Genomic DNA, 26,071 nt, shown 5'->3' with positions numbered 1-26,071 from the left:
TTGAGCATACATGACTGAAAAACATCTGAATGGAATGTTTTTACAGGCTGTTCTGAAACTTTTGTGAAGTTTTTCCAGTTTGTAAGTTTTCCAAAGAATGTTGATACTTTGTAACTTTCTGTTGGCATTTAGTGAGTGAGCTAGATTGTTATCCACAAGCACAGAAAACTGGAATGCAGGGAAAAGTCAGTACAGTGTTACCCTTTACTACTACAACAATTATCACTATTCTTCTTATTATTTTTGCTGTTTTGCATGCTATGGTTTTGGCATTTTTCTTAAAGGTCAAGTAGACATTTAACAGAAGCTTCTGAATGGTAATGTACAATGTAAATTACAATGTAAATACAGAAATATTGTACAGTTCACTTTGGTCTTTATGATGTAACAGTGAAGAACAAAATGCATATATATATATATAAATACACACTCACCGGCCACTTTCTTGGTTACACATGTACATATATGCGATTATCTAATCAGCCAATCATGTGGCAGCAGTTTAATGTATAAAATCCTGCAGATATGGGTCAGGAGCTTCAGTTAATATTCACATCAGCCATCAGAATGGGGAAAAATTTGATCTCAGTGATATAGAGTGTGGCATGATTGATGGTGCCAGACGGGCTAGTTAGAGTATTCCTGTAACTGCTGATATCCTGGGATTTTCACACACACAACAGTCTCTAGAGTGTAAAGAGAATGGTGTGAAAAACATCCAGAGAGCGGCAGTTCTGCGAGCGAAAACAGCTTGTTGATAACATAGATCAACTACCTAATAAAGTGGCCGGTGAGTGGATGTATATACTGTATATCACTGAGAAACCAGCTCCCAAAATGGGAAAAACTGGGAGTACAGTATTCTGCAAGAAACCTCATAGGGATGGAATGAATGAATACATGCTGATGTATTAAGATAACATTGAATATTTGCCAAAAAAAAAAGGTGGGAGCATGAGTATTGCAGTTATGTCTACCATGCATTGTATGGTAAAGCCACGATGCTGTGTTAGGTGTGACCATTTACTCTTCTAAGAAAGTGGCGATCCATGTGGTTTTGTTTACGTGTAAGTCTGAAAGCTTGACATACTTTGAGAGACCACTACAGTACCTAAGAGAGACCTTTCCATTTAACCAAGAGGCAGCTTATCCTTTAAGGGAAATATTCATTTATGTTGTAAGTACATAATGTGTAATCAAACTTTTTAAAAAGTCAAACCACATACGTTTAAGATTTGTATTTTTGTGGACTGGCAAGTCTATAAGTTGGAGTTATGGACACCAGAGGTGAATTAGAATTTTCAGTTTATACATTTTTGGAATTAGATGCTAAACATGTTTGTCAGGAGCCCTGTTGGTGCATGAATAACTGTTTTCATTTCTTGCTCTATTGCAGTAGAATAAAAGAATCTGTTGTTCTGTCTACAGTTGTTGAGCTGTATGAAGCATGGGTGTCTTGTGATACTTATTAGACCTGTTAACCGCTTGTGATGTAGCAGCGTTTAACAGCACCATACTTTAAATTCCCTGTGAGCATGTCAAGCACTGTTCCTTCTTTTCATTCTGTGTTTTCCCTCAATCCTCTTTACGTGACAGCTGTCATCTCTTCTACTGCAGACAACTTTACCTTGTTAACATATTTGAAAGATGACATCACTGATCAGTCAATGGTTCTGCATGTCTGAATTGGCTTCAAAACGGGTTATCTCCTGCCAAGAGATCGGACCTTTTTTCACATGATCCTACCTGTTTGGAGGTTTTAAAAAAACAATTATAGCTAACTAATGACATCTCTTGTATGATGGTGTTGGAGGGCCATGGAAAATTCAAAATCAACTTTACAAGAATAAAGTCGTAGCATTACGGCATTAAATTCGCAATAATGCGAGAATAATGTTGCCATTTCAGACTGCAAAAAAGAGGCAATTTCCTGAATGTCTGTGTGGGACTGTGGTAAAGATGTTTTGCGGTTTGAAAATCAGACTTATTTCGATAGATGTATAGTCAAAAGAAGTCTGATTACTTTATTCTTGTAATATAACAACTTAATTCCTGTAATTTTGACATCGTTCTCAAAATGTGATGACTATTCTAAAAAGAGTATGATTTTATTCTCGTAATATTATGACTTTATGCTCGAAAACTTTAACCGTATTACTCAAATGCCAACATAGCTCTTTAGGTAACAAATAAACAAGGCAAAACAATTCAAGTCTAATTATACAGGTCAACCGCCCATATTTGTTGCACCTAGATGCACACTATGACTATGGAAACAGTATATTTGTCTTTAATCAATTTTTAGTAATGTAATTTAATTGTTTGTGATTTTCATACAGAACTATGATGGCACATTCAAGTTTACTAACGTTTTAATTCCTACTGTTATCAGGATTATCAGTGGTTCAGTGCCTTAGCTTACATGACACCATGTTGATCATGCAAAGGCTACTGGATAGGCTATTTGTAATTCAGGGAGCTATTTCTATAGTTGTTGTGGCAGTTGTTTATACTTTTCCATATTAATAAATAAATAAATGGCAGAAACCTGCATCAGTGATTTGGATATCTATGTAAATGGGGCCTAACAGTATTGTACAATGTTGAAGTCTCTGTTGGGCTTTGCTTTGTTTTTTCAGTCACTGAGGCCTGAGTCACACTCACCCTTAAATCACACATCGGTGAAACCCAAGTCCCCCTCCATAGAGGTGAGTGCCTGCCTGCCTGCCTGCATTAAGTTCCACAAAACACAAACTTTATTATGAGAGTTTGTTCACTAGATGTTTCCATCATAAAACATTTTAATCTATTGATGCAATATAACTGAATGAGCAGAAAACTTGTTAAACGGTGGTTTAAAGTTAACAGTACAGTGTGATAATTTGTTCTACCACAAATGACTCATTTAAGAACTCAGATTGGAATTGTTTGATCCATCATAAAAATGTACAGTTGTTACTTTGAGCCATTTATAACTACTGTAATATGACCCTTTAAGGGAAAGCTTCCTCAAGTAAGAGTCATTTTTAAAAGGGATAGTTCACCCAAAAATAAAAATTCTCTCATCATTTACTCACCCTCATGCCATCCCAGATGTGTAAGAATTTCTTTCTTCTGCAGAACACAAACAACGATTTTTAGAAGAATATTTCAGCTCTGTTGGTCCATTTAATGAAATTAGTGAATGGTGGCCAGAACTTTTATATTCCAAAAAGCATATAAATGCAGCATAAAAGTAATCCATATGATTCTAGTGGTTAAAACCATGTCTTCAGAAGTGATATGATAGGTGTGGTTGAGTCCTATTTTTATTATAAATCTCCCCTTTCACCTTTTTTTTTTTCTTTTTTTGGCGATTCGCATTCTTCGTGCATATCACCACCTACTGGGCAGGGAGGAGAATTTATAGTAAAAAAGATTTTAAAAATGTGTTTCTCACCCACACCTATCATATAGCTTCTGAAGTAATGGATTCAACCACTGGAGACTTATGGTTTACTTTTATGCTTTTAGCACTTTTGTCTCTTGCATTTTATGGACCTACAGAGCTAAAATATTCAACTAAAAATCTTTGTTTGTGTTCTGCAGAAGAAAGAAATTCATACACATCTGGGATGGCATGAGGGTGAGTAAATTATGAGAGCATTTTCAGTTTTGGGTGAACTATCCCTTTAAAAATGACTCTTATTTGGTGTGACCTATCATAGTCATATTGATTCAGTCTTTTTAAATAATTTCCTTGATTTAAAGGAGCACTCAGTAATTTTCTTCTCATTTAAAAAGTTAAAATTTGCACTATATGTAGAAAATCCTAACCTCTCAAATTAAAATGGAGACTCCAGACATGTCGGTAACCTGTTAAAAGCTGTTTTATTTTACATGGAGAGGGTCCGCACATGGGGGCTGCCATGTTAGAATCACATGACCAGCTGAGTACTACTCACTTAATCTCAGTAACCATTCTGTTATTTGACACTTTCACTCACTGATTAAAGTAATCATGGCTGACTGTGAATGCTTTCTACAATGGCATCGGAAACTGAAAACTGCATCCAAGCCACTAGGTGTCAGTGTAACTGCATGATGACACAAAGACAAAAGTTACTGTGTGCACCTTTAAAGCTAGTTAATACAGATGACAAAGTTTGGGTAACTCAAAACAACATTTTTACAGCATGACCACAAATCTTTCATGGTGGAACATCCTACCTTAACTCTGAACCTGACTTTGAATAGTGTCTTGTGATTGTTATAATGTCAAAAGTATACATTTATAACATAATTTATTAAGTATTAATTTTTCTTCATTTCCAAATTATGACTCATGTAACCACACCCTACAATTTCCATCACTTTACGTAATCTACTATGTGTCACCTGGTTGTCATGGCGTTGCTCAGGCGACACTGGTGTCGGAGCTGTATCGTTTTGAGGCGGAGCTGGACTCAGACATTCGTGGTCTGGAGAGAAATCTGTCACAGAAACAGCTGCAGCGGCAAGGCAGGGGTGAGGTACTGACCCTCCTATGACAGATTCCATTCATAATCCTCAGAAATCAAAGATTACACCCTCTTTCCCTCCCTGATTCCAGTATGGCTTCTGACTTTAATTGCATATAATCTCATAGCACACACCCACATCTTGTCCAAAATGCCTTTAAATTCTACTGAAGATAAATATTTCTATTCTACAATTCTTATGCCTCAGTTCTCCTCTTCTCTGACTGTAGAGAAAGACTACTACAAAACTAGGAGAGTGAAAGTGATAAATGTCCATCCATACAGGACAATTTTATTGCTCTTTCAAAACTCAGGTGACTTATAGGGGCAGTTCACCCAAAAATGAAAATTATCTCATCATGTACTCACCCTCATGCAATCCCATATGTGTATGACTTTCAGTCTTCTGCTGAACACAAATAAATATTTTAAGAAGAATATTTAAACTCTGTAGATCAATACACAATGTGAATGGTGGCCAGATCTTTGAAGCTCCAAAAAACACATAAAGGCAGCATAAAAGTAATCTATATGACTCCAGTTGTTTAATCCATGTTTTCTGAAGTGGTCGAATCATTTTGGGTGAGATCAGACCAAAATATAACTCCTTTTCACTATAAATCTTGACATCAGCAGTCTCCTTGTTGATCATGATTTCAAGCTTGATTATACTTATTAGCGCTATCTAGCACTCTGCGCATGCAGCAAGCACTAGGAAGTGGTGGGATGAGTGGTGGTGGTGTAGTGGTCTAAGCACATAACTGGTAATCTGGTAATCAGAAGGATGCTGGTTTGAGCCCCACAGCCACCACCATTGTGTCCTTGCGCAAGGCACTTAACTCCAGGTTGCTCCAGGGGGATTGTCCCTGAAATAAGTGCACTGTAAGTCGCTTTGGATAAAGCGTCTGCCAAATGCATAAATGTAAATGTAAATGTAAGTGTAATGGGGTTTGAAATCATTATTGCTCATAAAGACTGCAATGGCAAGATGTACAGTGAAAAACGAGTTATATTTGGTCTGTTTTTTCCCAAAGTCCATTGTATCGCTTCAGAAGACATGGATTTAACCACTGGAGTCGAATGGATTACATTTATGCACCCGTAATGTGCTTTTTGGAGCTTCAACGTTTTGGTCACCATTCACTTGTATGGACCTACAGAGCTAAGGTATTCTTCTTAAATCTGAAGTATGTTATTTCTGCACCACTAGCGCCATCAAATTGAATTGCAAAAATACACTTTTTAAAAACATCTTTCTGAGTACGCCTCCCATCTGCCATTGGTCAAACAAAGAGATAGTCCCTTCCCCAACTCATGCCATTGGTCGAGTCAATCGCATTGTATTTGTATAGACGGGTCACTCAAAACAAACAGAGAATTTCCATAGCTATATATTGACAAAGTGCTTACAGTTTTTCAGAAAATGTACATATGAATGGCTTATTAAAATTTGATTCTGCATATTAAGCTGGGAAAGCAAAAAGTATTTTAACAGAAAAAGTTACATCAGCTTTAAAATATTTGTTTGTGTTCTGCAGAAGAAAAAAAAAGTCCTTCACATCTGGGATGGTATGAGGACATGTAAATGATGAGAACATTTTAATTTTTGGGTGAACTTATACCTTTAATAAAGATTTCAGCTAAGTTGCATCATATTATCAACTTTATGTCAGATGTTTCTCCTACAATTTCTAAAAATCATCCTAAGTTGGTTTGCTGGTTTTGCCTTGTCAGGCTGGTCCGTAGGCTGGTTTTAGGCACTTTTTCAGCTTTTCAGAGTGGAAGACCATTTTAAACTAGACACAAACAGCAAACCTGTCAGGCTGGTTTAAGATGGGTTTTTTTTTTCTTTCTGGGAATTTAGTCTCATGTGATGTCTAATTTAAGAATTTGATGGCAGATCTGAGCACAATTTGAGTCATTGTTGAGATCTTTTCTGAATCTCTAGAGGAGACACTTGAGATTACTGAGTTTTGGTTTTTTTTTTTTTATCTCAGGAGAGATTTCTGAGAAGCAGGAGTCTTCCTTTGCTGTCCATTAATCTACTTGATGTGTAGGAGAAACAATTGAGATATTAAAGAGATCTTATTTGTAATTACTCTTTGCTATGGTTGATCTCATGGCTAATTCTTTTCCTCTAAAATATTATAGAGAGACTGAAAAGAAAGAAAGAAAGAAAGAAAGAAAGTAACACAGCAGTTAGAAAGACAGGGAGATAATTCGAGAATGTGTATTTGGCTAACTGCTCCTAAATGGCTTTTAAATCTTGTGGAGTTCTAGCCAGACTTTAGTCATAAATCATGACCTCATTGATTCCTTTAAAGTTCCCACACAGTTCAGACAAACTATTAATTTTAAGCACCCACTTGCTTTGCCAAAAAATTGTCAAAAGCTGTTTCTGGGCGCAATTGTTACCTTCCAGCCAGCATGCTTCAGGTCGCTGGATGTTTGCCCTCATGCTGCTCCTCTCCGTCACTTCCTGTAATGCCAAACAGCTAAAGTCTGTTGCCACCCACTGCTGATCTCTCGTTTGAACCATGCAGCATGCACAATTCACGTCTGCTCTTTAATAGCTGTTTCTTTGATCTTTTCTCGTCATGTTTCTCATTCAGTGGTTCTTAAAAGGAATGTTCTGGGTTTAATACAAGTTAAACTCAATCAACAGCATTTGTGACATAATGTTAATTACCACAAAAAACAATTACGACCCATCCCTAGTTTTATTAAAAAACCGGTTACAGAAAGGGACTGAATGGAAGTGAATGGGGCCAATCCGCAAATGTTAAAATACACAGCGTTCCAAAAGACGTAATCATATATATGAACATGATTTTAGTGTGATAAAATTGCTTACTTATCTGTGTTAAGTTATATCCAATGCCGGGATTACGATTTTTTGTTGTTGTCATGGCAACAAATGCTATAAGGTTAGTTTACATCTTGTTTTTATGGACTGGCTCCACATACTTCCATTGTTAGTGCCTTTCTGTAACTGCAATTTTTGCTTTTTCAATATATGAGGCATGGGATTTATTTATTTGCTTACTAACTTTTTGTTTTGGAAATCAACAGTATCCCGCAAATTAGCATTAGCAGAAAATGAAAATTCTGTCATCAGCTACTCACGCACATGCCGTTACAAAACTGAATGACTCTCTTTCTTCTGTGGAACACAAAGGGAAAGGTTTAGAAGAATGTCTTTGCTGATCTTTTCCATACTGTGGAAGTGAATGGGAGGTGTCTTGACACACCATATTTGAATGCTTTTCAGCGAATAATGATTTCAACGTCAAAGCAATTGTATTGCTTCAGAAGACCTAGAATATAGTGAACAAGTCTTATGAACTACTTTTACGATACTTTTATGGTACTTCTATGGCATTTTTACTTTTTTCATATGAGTAAATAATGACAGAATATTCATTGCACCTTTAACTGTTTAGAGCTGTATTGCTCTCACAGGGCTTGCATGATGAATTACATTCTGTGGAAATCCTAGCTGATGACATCACTAGTTCCACCTGATTCATCCTTGTAATTCAACCTGAATAAATGGAGTTTAGGACCCAGGGGAGCAGTGCAACTGTCTGTGCAGGAATGGTCACCGCCTCTTGAAATTTTCTTCATACTGCTCCCAAATTCTCCTGCTTGAACTGTGTCTTTGAGAGTTTGTGTTCATGTGTGCCAGAACTCGACTGACTGTGATTTCAATTATTACAGGGACATAAACCCAACACAACAAGCTCAGGGACACAAGAGAAAAGACAGGAGAACCGGTAAGTCTGTGTGTGTGTTTATATAGTATCTGCAGTGGTCCCAAATGGTATTTGAGTATTATATAGAATATTAAACCAGGTGGTACCTGCAAACAATATGATGCTAGAGCTTTTATCCGAACTAACTTCACTTTTCTAAGCAATGTTTCTAATCTTACAAGGTTCATGGTGATTTTTAGTGGACATATGAAGTTCATTATCCCTCAAATTCACACAGGTGTCCAAACTATGACCATGTTTCAATAACATTTGACAACCAAGAAGTGTCCAAATACTTTTTGCCTACATTTGTTTGGAAAGTGTGGTTGTACTGTATTTCTTTAAAATAAAAGCCACTTGTTTTGATATTTCGTTATATAATACAAAGACATTTATGCATTTTTGTGTCTTTAAGTACCCAAATACTTTTTAGGGCCACTATCACAGACCTTCTGTATAGTATCTGTGTTTATATATGTCTGTATTTTATGAATTGTCCTGTGCATGTTTTCATGTATACTGTATCAGAGATATGGTGCATTGTTTTTTAATATGCAACAGGTGGGACAATGCAGTCTATTCTATCATCTATTGATAATTTCTGTGATACAAAACCTCAATTCTTCATCCTTTCTTGTAGCAATAATACCTGTTATACAACTGTACTATTAATGATGATACAGTGTGACTAACTGCGGTAGATTCTCTTCTGTTTTCAGTCTGTTATTAAGGTTTTATGACATGCCTGGCCTTCTGGTCTGATTGGTTAATTGTTGACTCTTTGGCCAACGGCCCACATACCCGACCCCATGCTGAGCTCTTTGTGTGCATGTACTTGTATTTGAGTGTGTGGGTGTTTATGTCTGTGTGTGTGGTCAAATTAAGGATGTCTTGGTTGTCACTCTTTTTCACATGTGTAACAATGCTCACAGTTAGGGAAAAGAAGGAAGCGGAAGACAGCGAGATCCAACTCAAAAGTGTCTTTATTTCCCCACACTTTTCAGCGCTTTACAAAACTCAAATAACACTGTTCAGCATAACAAAAAATGATGAGCACACATCAACACACTGCTGCATGCAACTCTCTCTCCTCCTGACTTTAAAGCCTGTCTCCGCTCTCACTTCAATGACAAACAGCTGTTAGACAATAATTGTCTGGTGATGATGATCCTTACCGTTCTCTTCTCCTGATCTCGCTCTTCATTCACAAACCAACGCCTAAACACGCCCCCACCATCACAATATGCTTGACCTGGTTCATCCTTTGTTCATCCTGTTTATCGAGTGTTGCAGTAGACAGAGTTCTTAGAGAGTATCAAACACAATTTGAGACAACATGAAAAGACATTAATAACTTATTTAAATGATGTTATGTGACTTACTTTCAAGTGAAACAGGGTTTTGAATGTGAGGTTGGACTTGATTGGAATGTGTGAAAAGTTGGTGTTTCATAGCAGAGTTTTCAGTCAATTTTGGACAAAATACACAAAGTGACCATGGTGGTGCTAGGTATAAGCTCTAAACTATTTCATTGGTTAGATATTGCTTAAAGTTGCAAGCCAAAGCGATGTACGATATGTGATTTTTCTGTGAGTTGGTCAAACCTATTCAGAAAGTGGTCTAAATGATTCATAAGTGAATTGGTCTGAATTTGAATGATTAAAAAAAAAAAAAAAAAAAGATTTTTTCCAGTAATCACAAACATCTGGAAAAGTTGTAATGAGGTCATTTAAATTCATTGGTGAACAAAAATGAAACCAATTGGTAACCCTGTCTTTGGAACAACATGCACTGATGAATTGGTCACTGAAAACCCTAAAAAGTTTACTTTACTCATTTAATTGAATAAACTCGTTCCCTCAATTGAGTAATGGCGTTTCTAAACCTTGTGTGATTAAGTTCACTTAAACTTGGTGTTCATGTTGAATTAACGTAACTATTACGAAGTAGACTTAACTCAGATTTGCTATTTAAATGTTGTTTCTACTTAATAATTGTAATTGAATGGATTTAGGTCATACAATAACACATCTGAATTAATAAAGAGTATAACTGATTGTAGGTCAGTCATAAAATTAACTTAACTCCTCCCCAGAAATGCATATGCCTTTTCTTCAGTTGCACATGCAAAAAGAGAACTGAGATAATGATAACCAGGTCCAAAGGGGACACAGTTCACCCTAGTGGTGACGTCACATGAAACAACTATTTGCAACAAAACAACACACATTATACTACAAAAGAGCTATTTTTTTTTCTTCTATGCCCCTCTTTATGTGCAGAGCTATAAAAGGGAAAGTTTGGTCCTTCCAGGCCTGAAGTTCAGAGCTTCATGCCCATTCTGACACCTTTAGCTTCGATATTTATTCGGCCAGGGGCCCAGTGACTAACATACCTCACTGGATCTCAGATATATTCTTGACTTCTTTCTCTGTCTTTCTGTTGCATGTAGATGAGCTCATGCTCTTTTCTGCCCCATCAGACCCCCGCTGACTACCTCTCCATCCTCAAAATGCCATAAATGCCCTTGTAGCTGCCAAACTGTGAAGGATATAGAGTGAGGAAGGTTTTATGGCTTCCCATGTTTCTGGAATGATTAACAGCCCTGAGGCTGAAAAACTTTTAACAGCACAGGGACCGATTGCAGTGTTCAAGAATCTGCATGCTACTGTTTTATTTTTTTTTTCAACTTAAAAGAAGAGTTAGCCAAAAAAGGAAAATTCTGTCATTGTTTACTCGCTCTCATGTAATTTCAAACTTGCATGAATTTCTGTCTTTTATAGAACACAAGATATTTTGAAGAATGTTCATGCTGTTCTGTTTCATACAATGAAGGCATATACTGTTTTGACCAGGGGCTGTCAAGCTCCAAAAATGACTAAAAAGTACAATAAATGTACCTTTAAGGTAATCCATATGACCCGTGAACTGTATTCCAAGTAATCTAAAAAAAAAAAAAAACATCGTTTTGCATTTTAAGCCTTTATTCACTGAAAATCTTCCCCTCTGACTTAGCTCTCAAATTTAATTTGTGATCCTACATTCAAATGATATCAAGAGATAGTCTATCTGTTACCTTTTATAAAATCCCTCCTGTCTTCTTTTCATCTCCCATATAATCCAGAGGATTTGTATTGCTCTTTAAAAACTCTGGCATTATGTTTTGCTTATGTAACTTTGTCTCAAATGTTTCTCCTAGAATTCCTTAGAAGGGAATAAAACATTTAATAAATGAGACAATTGTTTCATATAGAGTCAGAGGAGCTATTAAAATGAGAGCGTATAGCATAATTCAGATTTTGGTCTTGGGAGAATTTGATGAGAAACTTTTTAATTCATATTGAGATCTGTCATTTTTGCTCACAGACTTTGGTGTCTTGAGTTTGATACATTTAGAGATGGCTTCTAAAACTCTAGAGAAGACACAAGTTAGATTTTAAGGCATTCTGTTCTCCCAAACAAGAGGCAAAAAATCTGAAAAACAGGTTACTTGAGCAAAAATGTCCATTTGATCTAAATAATAAAAAAAAATGAAACATCCTTAAAATGCGATAAATCTCCTTGAAATTTATAACATTGCAGAAGATATTAAAACTTGTTTTCAGAAAATAGCCCTTGAATTTTGTTTCTTTTTCTGTTCCACATGTATTTTTTCTTGTTTTAAGCATAAACCTCACTACAGTGCCGATTTCTTCAATTTTTGTGTATTTTTCATACTAAATTGTTTTAGATCTTCAAATGAGATATTACATAAAACAAAGGCAACCTGAATAAACACAAACAGTTTTCAAATATATATTTTTTTTTATCCAAGTTATCCAATACCAACAAGCCTGTGTAAAAAGGTATTTGCTCCCTTAGTTACTAAATCCCCAAACCTATGAAACTGCATTCATAATGGGCTTCAGCTGGACTAGACATTCCCAAGCCTGATCACTGACAGCCCTGTTCAAATCAACACCTAAATAAAACTTTTTCAGCAGCATGAAGTTGGCTAAAAGGTCTCAACCAGTAGCACACTATGCCAAGACCAAAAGAAATTCCAGAAATTATGTGGAAAAAGGTGATTGAAATCAGTCTGGGAAGGGTCACAAAGCTATTTCAAAGGTTCTGGGACTCCAAAGAACCACAGTGAGAGTCATTATCTCCAAATGGAGAAGACTTGGCATAGTAGTGAACCTTCCCAGAAGTGGCCGACCTTCCAAAGTTCCTCCACGAGCACATCACGACTCATCCAGGAAGTCACAAAGAAGCCAAGGACAACATCCAAAGAACTGTAGCCCTCTCACATCAGTAAAGGTCACTGTTCATGACTTTGTCAGAAAGACACTGGACAAAAATTCCATCCATGGATGAGTGGTGAGGCTAAAACCACTGCTAACCCAGAAGAACATGAAGGCTTGTCTGAATTTTGCCAAAACTCACCATGATAATCCTCAAATCTTTTGGGAGAATGTTCTGTGGACTGATGAGTCGAAAGTGGAACTGTTTGTAAGACAGAGTTCCCATTACATCAAACATAGAATTCATCATACCTACGGTCAAGCATGATGGTGGTAGTGTGATGGTGTGGGGATGCTTTGCTGCCACAGGTCAAGGGCGACTTGCAATAACTGAGGGAAACTTGAATTCTGCTCTCTACCAGAAAATCCTTATGTAAAACGTCCAGTCATCAGTCTGTGAGTTGGAGCTCAAATGCAACTGGATTATGCAGCAAGACAATAATCCAAATAATAGGTATAAATCCACCTCTGAATAGCTCAAAAGAAGCTAAATTAAAGTTTTGAAGTGGCCTAGTCAAAGTCCTGACTTGAACCCGATTGAGATGATATGGCAGGTCCTTAAACAGGCAGCTCATGCTCTAAAACCCTCCAGTGTGGCTGAACTAAAGCAGTTCTGCAAAGAAGAGTGGGCCAAAATATTACCACAGTGTTGTGAAAGACAGATCTCCAGTTATCGGAAGCATTTGGTTGCAGTTGTTGCTGCTAAAGGTGGCACAACCAGCTATTTAAGTTTAATGGGTAATATAAGTGATGGATGAATTATATATATATATATATATATATATATATATATATATATATATATATATATATATATATATATATATATATTGAAAACTGTATTTTGTGTAAACTCCGTTTCCCTTTGTTTTATGTTATATCTCGTTTGAAGATATAAAACAATTTAGTATGAAAAATACAGAAAAATCAGGAGGGGCAAATACTTTTTCCAAAGCACCGTAAATGTTATTTGAGATTTATTCTCTGAAAACAAGTCTTAATATTTTATGTGGTTTTTCTTATCAAGTAAATATATTATGCTTTAAGGATGTTTTCTGTAGATTGTTTTAAAACTATTTTTTGTGTGTTACTGTCCAGGAAAACAAGACCTATTAATGTGCACTTTTTGTTTGCTTTATCAGTTTGTGTCTTTGCACTTCTGCATGTATTTAAAAGAGACTTGGTTTATAATTCTAATTATAGAATATGCCTTCACCTCTTGTTTTTCTTTTCCAGCTCTCCCATAATTCCCTGTTCTGCTGTAAAGCACGGCACAACAGCGAGCTTCACACATGCTGATGGTAAGATACAGTCATCTTCCCCTCCCCTCCAGTATTTCCTATTTCCTCCACTTTCCTCTGTACCACACCTCCCCTCTCTTATTCTCCTCCTTTTTAAATTAATACAGAGACAAAGCAAACACATTTCTGCGAACCAAGGAATGCAAACGTGAAGTCGGCCGGGCAGGAAATGTGTAGCAAGCAGCAGGATGGAAGTCTTGATTATAGATTACTGTGGCTTTATCCAGTTAATTTGCTTGGAAATTAGTCCAGAAAACTGAAACACTTTAACGCTTACAGCACTGGACCAATGCTGATATCGTTGAGCATAAATAAGTTCTTAACAAGTCCAAATGAGTTAATTTGATTTAATCTTTGAATTAATTTAGTAATGTCAAAACATAAGGTTACATTTTCTTATTAGAATTCGTGTTTTCTGGAAAGGAAAAGAGTGTTAGGACTAAAACAACAAAAGGTCAGCAATACAGCTCCTGGCCCAAAGTTTAAATCCAGATTAAATCAACTGACATACAGTAATGCATAAACTGATCAAAGACATTCTGTAAAACTCCTTATCTCCGCAAATGTGGGGATTACACAACTCCATTTGGCAGAGGTATCTACCTTCAGAAAGTGGTTTAACAGCCTGTATGCACAAAAACCCTAGACTTCTGTCTTTAGCACAACACACCAAGATGTGATTCAGAGTTTTCAGTTAAAGAACCTTGAACCTACCTCAGACAAATCCTACAGCATTGTGGCTCACAAGCCTCTTATGGCTCTTTAATGACAGTGTTGCAACTCAGAGTTTCACTTTCAGAGTTAAAAGGTCCCCCCCCACAGCAATTTTGCTGTAAAGTAAAATTTTCACTACACTGATGGTTAGGTTTAGGGTTGGGGTTAATAAAATATGCATTCCTGTTGACTGTATTACAAAAATTACAACTAAAATTACAACTAATACATTTACCACTCTCTATGCCCTCCATACGGCGTATCCATACTGCGCTCCATACTGCGTATCCATACGGTGAGGTTACCCAAACCAAATTTCTCATAAATGTTTAAAGATGGACTATAGACTAGTGGTCAACCGATATATCGCAGAGGCCAATAAATCGGACTATATTCAGACTTTTTTTAATTTTCTGCATTGGCCGATAATTTTTCCCATTTGACCGATTACTTTCTTGAGGGTCAAAATGACCTGCCTGTACGTGTAGCGACTGAGACGTGTAAACGACCAGTCACGGTTCATTTTGTTGTTACGTGCCATTGTGCTACTACAATAATAAACCTGTGTGCAACACAGTCTCATTTAAATTGTCCGCATATCAGCGGCAGACGAGTATGAGCTCATAATGTTAAAGTGCTCACCTGTTTCATTCTCCCTCTCTCTCCTCAACAGTTTTCTGTAACTTTTAACTGACTTGTCTAATGATAAAAAGGCAAAATTAAATATCATCTGCAAATATGCGCATGTCTATTTGTAATTCACGCATGTCTATTTATTACAGATGTAAAAAACAAACTTCACTAAACTTGAGCAGATCCAGCATCCTGTGGAGCGCTCATAAATCTTCCTCTGAAGCACTCATTCTAACAGTCTCTCCTCAACAGTTCCCTGTAACTTTTCTAATCATAAAAGGCAAATATCAATAAAACTTCTATTATATACCATCTGCAAATATGAAGATATCTAATTTAAACAGATGTAATAAACAACCCTCACAAAATTTTTGCAGATCCAGCATCCTGTGGAACGCTCATTTATTTATCTCTAAAGCATGTACAGCCGTGGCCAAAAGTTTTGGCAGTGACATGAATTTTGAGTTTTGCAGATAAGCCGAATTCAGAGTTTTTCTTTGAAACCCACCTCTATCCTAGATCCATAGGTATAGATCTGCTACATTGGGATTTATTTGCAATGTCTATTTGTGCAGAGGCATGTCATACATGCTAACTCAGTATGTCTGTGTATTTTCTAGAAGTTGCAAGTACTTGCTCTGCATCAGCATCGTAGCAGATCTAGCCCACCAAGACCAATTTCCTATCAATAAGTTATACCCACATTTATGTGCTAAATCAATCCGAGAGTTGTCATGACTGAACACTTTTAATTCTTTTATGAGCAGATATATCATCTGGTGTTTACTTCCTTGTACAGATCGTGTAACCTCTATGTCAGAGACTATGGATTTTCCTCCTAAGAAAGAAGAGAGGAAGGTATTTTATCAATTTTCTTGTCAAATTTGAATGGAAAGCTAGTTTTGACTCTGATTCTGAGAAAGTATGAATGTTTGTCTACACAGATGAAAGCAGCACGAGCCAAATTTAATTTTCAAGCACAGTCCTCAAAGTGAGTAGACACACAAAATCACACGTATTAGTCAGATCTTTATTTGTATCATTTGCAGAATCTGCAATGAGATTTTTGTAAGCCATATAGCTGGTATTATAACTTTGCATCTTATTAGTGTTTAATCTAGAAACATGGGCTGCCCTCACTGAATATTGACTGCTCAGGTTTTTGACATTGAGGCAAAAAGTGGAGTGTGTTTACCACAACCATTATGATCTTTGACCCTGTCATCTATAGGGAGCTGACCATACAGAAAGGTGATGTTGTGTACATACACCGACAGGTGGACGGCAACTGGTATGAAGGAGAGCATCACGGGAGAGTGGGAATATTTCCCACTAGCTATGTGGAGGTAAATATGGCTGCATAAATGCAGGTGTGTAATAAAACATTATAATAATCTTTCTATTTTGTCATTCCACCCCTGATTCCTGTCTTTTCTTTCAAGATTATTCCTGCAACAGAGAAACCCACTCCAATAAAGACGCCCACCATCCAGGTGTTGGAGTACGGAGAGGCAGTAGCCCTCTTTAACTTTAATGCTGACCTGCCCGTGGAACTGTCATTCAGAAAGGTGCCATAAATATCACACATTATTACACGGCTCTCTGGAATGCTTGATTTTGATTGGTCAAGCACTGTACACTACCAACAGTGGTTGATGGTGCTTTTCAATAATGGGAAAGCACAGCTGCTCAAACTACACTCAAATAGTGAAATTCCTTAACGAAATTAAACTAAGCTCAAAAAATGCCAATAGGCAACATATTTGATTATGAAAGCTGATACAAATGTTTAATGTCAGATTGAAAATAACTGTTTGTGCAACAAGTGCATGACCAATGCATGAAGTTAGAAGTAGCGGCTTAATTCAGCCCATTTTGGCCTATTCTCTGTTTGCCTATTTCACTGTTTTCATACCTCTTTCTTGTTGGTTGTCATTGTTCAGGGTGAGGTGATCTCTATAACCCGTCGTGTAGATGATCACTGGCTGGAGGGTCGCATCGCAGGCACCACGCGCAGTGGAATCTTCCCCAGCAACTACGTCCAGGTCAACAAAATGCCTCGCACTAAAACCAGTGACGAGTTTCCCACCTCGCCTCTTTCCCCTACCGCAACCTCAGAGACCCTCAGCCCTGGCCGGCCTCTGCACTCCCCCCTTTCACCCTCCTCACTATCCTCTGAACCCCAGCTTTCACCTTACAAACACTCCTCCATGCAATCACGCTCCTCTCTGTCACCTGCACTGCCCACCTCCACCAAACAGCCATCCAACCACTTTGTTTACTCGCCTAGCCCCACTTCATCCACCCCAGGATCACTGCACTCTCACAGCCCACTGGATATGGACACCAGATCACCTGTGTCACCATCCAATCATGTGCTGACATCTCCCCAGGGCCCGGGACTGCCATTGAACACCAGCGCTAACCCTCAGCACATCATACAGGTTTGTAGAAAGTAAGACCATTACATGTTTACAGCTATGAAGTATGTAACAATTAGCGATAGGGTCATATTTGGCTGTATTTTGAGATTATTGCCTTCAGTCAGTAACTGGGCCTGCTTGGCCAATAAACAGAAGTGGGATCTTAAACTATGTTTCACCCAAAAGTGAAAATTATCTTATTGTTTACTCACCCTCTTGTCTTATAAGCGAGGCGCCACCATAGCAACTTTTGCCTGCATGTCATGGACAGAACAGTCTCCTCATTTCTGTTGATGCCATCATAGACAATCTTTGATCAATCTTTGAATATGGGGTGCAGACGTGTGTTTAACCCCAATATATGTTATTGTACTTAGAAAACGTTTAGTTGCATTGTACTATATCAGGCCGGAATGGTCTGGAGCGTTGTTCCAGCACCTTCAATTCAGAAAAAGAAAACAAATTAAATGCCTGCTTGTTTCCAATCCATTTCTTGTATGCTCTGGTTCGGTTTTTCCATTTCACATGTTCTATCTGTAACTTTAAAGTTCTTCACAGTAAGAATTCATATGCTTTGCTCTAGTCAGTTGCGGATGCTGGTAGAGCTGCTTGTAGAGCAGCACGTCTTTAAATACAGACTCGTGTTCCATTTCTCCATGACCCGTTTTCTGTTACATATCATTTGCAAAACATGCACAGTTGCAGTTTTGATTGGTTTATTTAAAAGCTGTATACATGGAGGGGTTTTGAATCCGGGACTACTCAAATAAAAAGCTCATACTGGCCTAACACTGTTAAGTTTTCACTATTATTTGTAGGCTATATTTATCTACAGTATGTGTGTGTTTTTTTTTTAAAGTAAATATACAGTGGGATATATAAATTATATAATCAGCATAACAATTTGAGTAAAAGGTTAAAATATACACCTATTTGTACACCAAATACTAAATAATTCATGTAAATTCAACATTTAAAATGTTGATAGAGATACTGAATGTAAGTGTGAAATTATGGCATGCATTTTTACTTCTCTAGGCAATTTAATAAAAAGACTTTGCAATGGTGAAATTGGGGCAATGTTGAACCAGGGATGGGCTCTCTCAGGTGAAAGAGACCAATGGGCCAATGTGTCTTAAGATTAAAAGCATAGTAATACAAACCACATTTTGGGGAGGCCTAAACCTCCTTTGTCAATTGGTCTATGTACTGTAACTTATGGAAATGTAACAGAGGTTGTTTACATTCCAAACAAATGACTTGTTGTTCAAATTGTTTAAAATAAGAAAGAGGAACTTCTAGAGGGAGAGACTACAGTAAATGATTGAATTTTGTTCGCAGCCAGAGACAAATTTAGTGAAGCTCACCTATCAACATCACACAAGAACTTTTTCATTAATGGGTCAAAATTAGCTCTGACTAAATCTCTCAAATTTGCTTTATATAAAATTCCTAAATAATCTAAAGCCTTGCTTGGGCCAATGAAAGGTGCCAGGTTGGAAAGCTGTGGTTGGGCAATATGCTGTCAGAGCAAGAGCTTCTGATTTAGACCAATTCACCCTGTATCCTGAAAATTTTTAGAAATAATTAATACATCTATGGAGGCTAGGCAGAGATCTTCTAGGATTTGAGACAAATAAAATCTATAATCTGCTTAAAGGAAAAGTTTATGCACCACACCTGCTACATTGCCAGGTGTGGTGCATAAAGTGTTTGTAAGGTGAAAGCTGGGGTAATCATCCTCTTTTGTTATTGTGGCTGCTAATGGTTTCAGGGCAAGACAGATCAGCAAAGGGGAGAAAGAACAGCCTTTCCAAGACAAAATTTATCTGAAATTAATCCATTCGTTTTCACTGCCGCTGATGGATGTTTCTAAAGCAAATTAATCCACCCAATAAAAGTGTTCCCAAATTTCCAAAATCTTAAAAACATAGTCCCATTCCTCCCTATCAAACGCCTTCTTGGCGTCAAGTGAGATGGCAGCAATCGGGGTCTGATCATTCGCTACTGATCACAAAATATTTATAAAATGTCTAATATTATCAGAAAAACTACGACCACAAATAAACCTCACTCGATTTAATTACTCTGCTTAATCGATTAGCCAGAGTTTCACACAATATTTTCTTAATATCTAACTGGATATGGGAAATTGGACAGTAACTTTTACACTCATTTGGGGCTTCATCTTTTAAAGAATGAGACTAATCGGGGGGCATGGGTAGCTCCGTGAGTATTGACGTTGACTACCACCACTGGAGTCACGAGTTCAGGGAGTGCTGAGTGACTCCAGCCAAGTTTCCTAAGCAACCAAATTGGCCTGGTTGCAAGGGAGGGTAGAGTCACATTGGGTAACCTCCTTGTGGTCGCTATAATGTGTGGTTCTCGGTCTTGGTGGGGTGGGTGGTGAGTTGTGCGTGGATGCCGCGGAGTATAGCGTGGGCCTCCACACGAGCTACGCTCAAGGCAACGTGCTCAAAATGCCACTTGATAAGATGCACGGATTGACTATCTCAGACGTGGAGGCAACTGAGATTCTTCCTCTGCCACACGGCTTGAGGTGAGTCACCACGCCACCACGTGGACTTTGGGAATTGGGCATTCCAAATTGGGGAGAAAAGGGGAGAGAAACCATTTATGATAAATGAATGAGACTGATCAGGGCTTGCATTATGGTTGGTAGTAGTTCACCTTTATTTAAGTCTAACAGTTCTGTGACATCAGATCTAAAACATTCTGCGGCAAAACCATCTGGCCCCGGTGTCTTACCTGTTGGCGAGGCTTTAATTACCTCAAAAAACTCCTCCAAAGTAATATCAGAGTCAAGAAAGTATTTTTGATCATTTGTCAATTTAGGAAGTTCTAATGGCTCTATGTGATTGCTGAAATCCTTATCGGTAGACTAAGACATGGAACTATTAAGATCTAAATAGAATTCTTTAAAGGCCTTATTAATATCTGTGGTAGAGGTAAATATATTGCCGTCAGAAGACTTAACTGAAGGAATGATGGAAAAAGTCTCTCTATGATTCATGAATCTGGCAAGAGTTTCCATGCCTTGTCTCCCGACTCAAAATATGTGTCTTGCCCTGAATAAGCAAAACTCTACCTTCTGTGACAAAATTGTTTTGTACCTATATTTTAGCTGGGACAACTCTCTGCTAAAAACATTGGACGTCATTCGGCGCTTAAGCACTTTTAATACTCTTTTCCTATTCCATAAATTCCTGTGCATTGATCTTTTAATGAATCTTTTAATGAGGCATATTGTATGATCCGTCTCCTAAGAACTACCTTAAGTGCCTCCCATGCCACACTCACAGAGGATAATGAGGACTAATTGGTTTCTACATAAACATTCTGTTCTGTTTTTAACATTTGTTGAAATGCTGGGTGTAGAAGGGATGTATAAATTTTTCCACTATTCCTTCAGTTAAGTATGTTATTCTTTTTTTTCTCTATATGTGCCAACATCTCAAAACACACCAAAGCATGATCTGAAACAAATGTTCCCAACTGAGCAATCAGTCGCAAATGTAATAAGTGACTTAGATATAAAGAAAATCTATTCTATTCTTGTGGGCGCGTGAAAGTCTTACGCTCATCCTTGGCATCAATTCTCATCTTAGCTGGGTCAAGCAATGTGTAGCTCACATCCTGTGAGTGAAGTAACTTATTACACTCTTTGAATCTCTGCCGTTTAGCTTGTGTAGCTCTGGAAAAGTCCGGAAAAAACTGAATTTTGTAATCCTCCCAGCACAACTTGCCTTTATTTCTCGCCTCACGTAAAATAATGTCTCTCTCTGCTGACTGCAGGACTCTTGCCAGAATAAATCAGGGTCTGTCAACCACTCTGGGAAGCCAAACTTGCTCTTGAGAGGCATCAGACGCATGTGACCGTAAATGCATTTTAATGTCCCCACAGGCCGACGATTTTGAATTCTTGGACATCCCAGTGCAGTTTAACAATCATAACTAAATCAGTTCTCACCGAGAAATACTGATTGAAAGGATAATTTTATCAAAGTGTAGTGGAGCTCCCCTCTAGCCTGCTTCCACTCACATAGCGTCACGTGACTCCCTACATTCACCATTATAAATAATTGTTTTGTCAGACCAGCATTGCAGCCAGGTAACTCCGCCCCTTCTTGAAGTGCCCAACATTCCACACCACGTTTTGAAGGTTGAAAAAGTGGATCATTATACATTATTATTATTTTTTATTAATTTTTTCCTTTTCAATGTTAACACGTACTCGCACTACAAAATGCCGTAGAATAGTGCAGAAGTGTCCTAATGTTGAAATGAGTGTGGGTAGGAGTGTTATGCCGGATAAGTGTTACCACGGATGGAAACGATGAAGACTTAAATTAAGCTCTTTCGCTCACACAAATCCACACAAATTGATCACTGTATCGGAAGATCTGAAATACAGTGCACGTGTAGTGCTTTACTTCTATGCACATTTATATGGTGCTTTTCTAATTTTTGAGCCACAGCTCGGAAATTCTCTGTTCCATATAGCAAACAAAATAAATGTAACAATAAAGTAATATGTAAATGATTACAGAATTTTAAGTTCATTTCATTTTAAAATGTTGCCTTGAATAAAGTATTGAAATCGCCCGAAATGAATACAGCTTCAGACTGACATTTACATTACGGACATAGGGCAATGTATTGGTGGTGCAAGCAAGAAGTCACTATAGGGATGTATCATTATGAGAGTGTAAATGTTTTTGTATTGTGTACAAAAAATGTGCAATCATTTTGAGAAATTAGTGTCATATGCTATCATTAAGTGATATTACGATGTGTATATATCATCCACCCTGATATCACCTCTATATTGGGATTAGCCAAGAATTTTTTTTTTTTCGTTGATGGCTAGTAACAACATACAAACATGTTCATAGATCAAACTGTAGACGTGAATGGGTGTAGATACTTAGGCATCATATTTTGGGAAATAAACACCTTTAAAATATTTTTATAGGATGGAACCAGAACAAAGTCTCCACAGCTGAAAACACAGGTTAAATTACCTTCCACATCACAATCACACTTGAAAGTTGGTTCTACAGTCATTCCACGACAACCGTGAGTACATATTACACTAATCATTACTACTGACCCAAATCAAGCAAACATACTGAAGAACTGTAATAAAATGTACATTGATTAATGTTTTGATTGATGAGGAATTGGCGATTAAGGTACTTTCTACTGGTTTCACTCTTTCCCGTTATTGTTAATTACATTTAGGTTTAAAGCGGTTTACAACTATAAACCCCAAAATCGAGATGAGTTGGAGTTGAGAGAGGGAGACATCGTTCAGGTGATGGAGAAGTGTGATGACGGCTGGTTTGTAGGTAATTGCTCTTAAAGAACACAAGCAAGTCAAGTTGTTTCCTGTAGCCATTTTTTCATCAGAGTGTGTGGTATCTCACTGCCATTGTTTCTTAACTTTTGCAGTTATTGTGGCTTCAGTACCGTTTCAAAAATCTTTTTAGACATTGCTGCCCTCTATTTGCTGATTCTGGTATTACAGTGCGCTAGAGTATAATTGGTGCATCAATGTTGTCTTGATTACATATAATAAAAATTGCCATTGACTGTAATAGAATTTTATGTGTTAGTAAAGTGAGAGCTACTTTGTAAAAGTTTTTTTTTCCTTGTGTAAATTAACAATTCTTATTTTCCTCTTCCTGTTAGGTACGTCTGAACGGACTCAAGCTTTCGGAACATTCCCTGGCAACTATGTGGCACCAGTTTAAGAGCTTCAGCTTATTCTTCCAAGCACATTTTTGTCCTTAGCAAGCACAGCCACTGTCACTGCAGGCTCAACCACTACAGTCCATACTGTCACTGTAAACTCTACACAACACTACTGCCCCTCATTACACACATATGTTTATAAAAACCATATCCACCACTTCTTATCTACCAAGTTATGCATGTGCACTCCTCACCTTGAGAACACTCTTGCCCACTATTACAGATGTTGGACACAAAAGGGTTTTTTCTCAGTATGTCCACCCATGTTTTGTGATGACACCACACTGCATGGTGCCTTGAAGATCCTTCAAAAAAACATTTATATAAAAAAGCACCAGAGACTGGATTTTGGGCTGTTGAATAACCAGACGTTCTTCTAAAGAACACAGCTGAAATGTATTTCTCGATTGTAACATCTTTGTAAAATGTACCTCTATTTTTGGTTTCAGATTTGTAACAACATTGCCATGAACACTACAAATCCCAAGGATACAGAGCTAATATCTGGATGTAGACATGATCAAAACCATACATATTTTTATGATCACAATTGTCATTTACTTTTAGCTAGCTTAGCTGTCCGCCACTTCATATTATAGATTAGGGTTGCGCTGTATACAGTACTAACAAAATATCGTGATACCAAAAATTTTAAAACGGTACGATATCATCTTGTGTTAATTTCGGTAGCATATTAAAGTATGCTGCCATTAGCAAAATGTAATGTAATGTGAGAGTTTTGAGATAAAATCAAAGACCATTTAAAAATAATAATATAAAAGCCTCTATAATGCCAAATGTGATCATTAAACATCAGAAGGATCATTTTAATGAAATAATATACATTCACATGCGCTGCATGCCACAATATGAATAAGAGGCACCTCTCTGACCTGTCATCTCCTACAAACAAACACACACACACACAGGCACGCACACGAACACACACAAACGCAACACTACTAGTGCTTGATTTTCATGCAGTGTGTCCAATAGTATTCATCTGCAGAGCCACAGATCAGCATGTTATCAGAGTGTATTAATCGCTGTGAACTCTATAATGAACTCTTTCTCCATTGCAGCCATATACTGCAATTATATACAGTCTATGGTTGTAGATTGGCGATTTCAGCTTGCGAGTCACGGGAAGCTTGATATAACAAACTCTTCACAAACAGGGAGATCTTCAAAGATCTTTCAAAATAAACGTCCCGCTGAAATGAGAGCTCTATTCAACTGATTACGGGAAATTGAAGACATTACGATAGATAAATATTACTACTGTATAAAGTGTAATATTCAAAGCAGTCACAATATTACTCAGTAACAATAATATAATATGAAATGGTTATATTATCAGATTATTATCTGTAAGCAATATCACATTAGCAAGTTTACTGAATATCAGCATGTTGTGATTCAGACATGGCAGCCTTTTGCCTCAGGTAATCAGATTGTTTTCATTTCATGTTTTCATTAATACTGTAAAGCTCTAATGTGCATCTTTATATATATTGTTGAAAAGTATTATATTTTAATTTGATTAAAGCTGTACAGTATGTATTTGATCAAACACAATTTGATCGTAACATTTAATTAAAACATTTATCGTGGAATCCAGAAAACCAAAAAGGCATAATTTGTATCTATAAGACTTTATGCAGTTCTTTTAGACAAGTCATAGTAATTTCATAAAAGGTCTGAGGTTTTTTTATTTCGTGCTTAAGTATCGGGTTAGTAGGGCTGGTATTGTACTGAAGCCAAAATTTTGGTATCAGAGCAACCCTATAATAGACATAACTATATATAATAGACTATCATTATTTAGTGTGCAAGCGCTTAACAAAATTGTCGTCAAGTGTTTTATCTGTCTGTAAATAGGTCACAGTTAATGTGTGTAACAAACTTGGCATGCAACATATTCTAAAAGGTTTTGGATGGAGAGTGTTGAGGGTAAGTCTGCTGCAGAATTGGGTTTGATATCTTGAGCTGGGTTCCAACCAACTTCTTTAAACCAGGTCTTGGACTCAAAGCCTATTTAAATCAATGCTTTATTTTAGTGGCTGTATGAATAATTCATTTTAGCACATGCATACTGATTTCATTCATCAAAACGACATGATGCATCACACTATATATTTCAATCGTGTGCCCTAGCTTGTGATTCTACAAGTAAAAGATGACACGTTCAAAACCGGTTCCTAAACATGAAGTCATCTGTTTTATGTCAGAGGCCATTTGTACGGGAATCAGATATTTTTTCTGTGGGTTTAAGTTAGTCATACAAATTGTTGTTGAAGGTGCCATACAGTATTCATTCTATTAATCTGAATCCTGTATTACCAGCTCACTTAGACGTTCGTCTTTAACTTCCTGTGAACTGAAGTAGCTGACTGCATTATGTTGTACAGATTGAGTTGTTATCGCAGTTATTGAATCATGGATAAAAAAGATAATATATTTTTATTGCCCACACAATGTATTGCAGTATGTAAGGTACTCACAGAATTTTGACAATGATCATTAAATGGTGAAAAAGAAAATGAGTTGCTTGTTACTTTCACTAATAGCCTCATTCTAAAAATGACATTTTCCTTGTTCAAAATCAAATTGATTGAATCTCTTAAAATTCTATAAATACTTGGGTTGTTATGCCCTAGCTGTCGTTCAAACACTTATTTATAA

The 26,071-nt window shown here is 37.2% G+C and overlaps 1 protein-coding gene across 7 annotated transcripts in view; it reads left to right on the top strand.

The window, feature by feature from the left end:
* The window catches only part of LOC127630614 (vinexin-like), a 64,107-nt gene extending 38,036 nt beyond the window's left edge, over nt 1-26,071 (top strand). For 3 of the 7 annotated variants that reach the window (XM_052108228.1, XM_052108229.1, XM_052108227.1), the window contains exons 10-21: nt 2,640-2,708; nt 4,401-4,511; nt 8,220-8,275; nt 13,774-13,838; nt 15,985-16,043; nt 16,130-16,176; nt 16,417-16,531; nt 16,628-16,753; nt 17,129-17,629; nt 22,605-22,708; nt 22,874-22,980; nt 23,324-26,069. In XM_052108228.1, the coding sequence (XP_051964188.1) occupies nt 2,640-2,708; nt 4,401-4,511; nt 8,220-8,275; nt 13,774-13,838; nt 15,985-16,043; nt 16,130-16,176; nt 16,417-16,531; nt 16,628-16,753; nt 17,129-17,629; nt 22,605-22,708; nt 22,874-22,980; nt 23,324-23,385 (1,422 nt within the window). In that variant the 3' untranslated portion in view covers nt 23,386-26,069. Of the gene's footprint in view, nt 1-2,639; nt 2,709-4,400; nt 4,512-8,219; nt 8,276-13,773; nt 13,839-15,984; nt 16,044-16,129; nt 16,177-16,416; nt 16,532-16,627; nt 16,754-17,128; nt 17,630-22,604; nt 22,709-22,873; nt 22,981-23,323 lie in introns of all 7 variants that reach the window. The other 4 variants (XM_052108234.1, XM_052108231.1, XM_052108230.1 and 1 more) reach the window with 4 other exon arrangements.

This window comes from Xyrauchen texanus, chromosome 37 (assembly GCF_025860055.1).
Source record: "Xyrauchen texanus isolate HMW12.3.18 chromosome 37, RBS_HiC_50CHRs, whole genome shotgun sequence".
In the NCBI taxonomy this organism is placed as follows: domain Eukaryota; kingdom Metazoa; phylum Chordata; class Actinopteri; order Cypriniformes; family Catostomidae; genus Xyrauchen; species Xyrauchen texanus.
The sequence above is the reverse complement of the archived record's forward strand: the minus strand, read 5'-3'. Positions and strand labels throughout refer to the sequence as shown.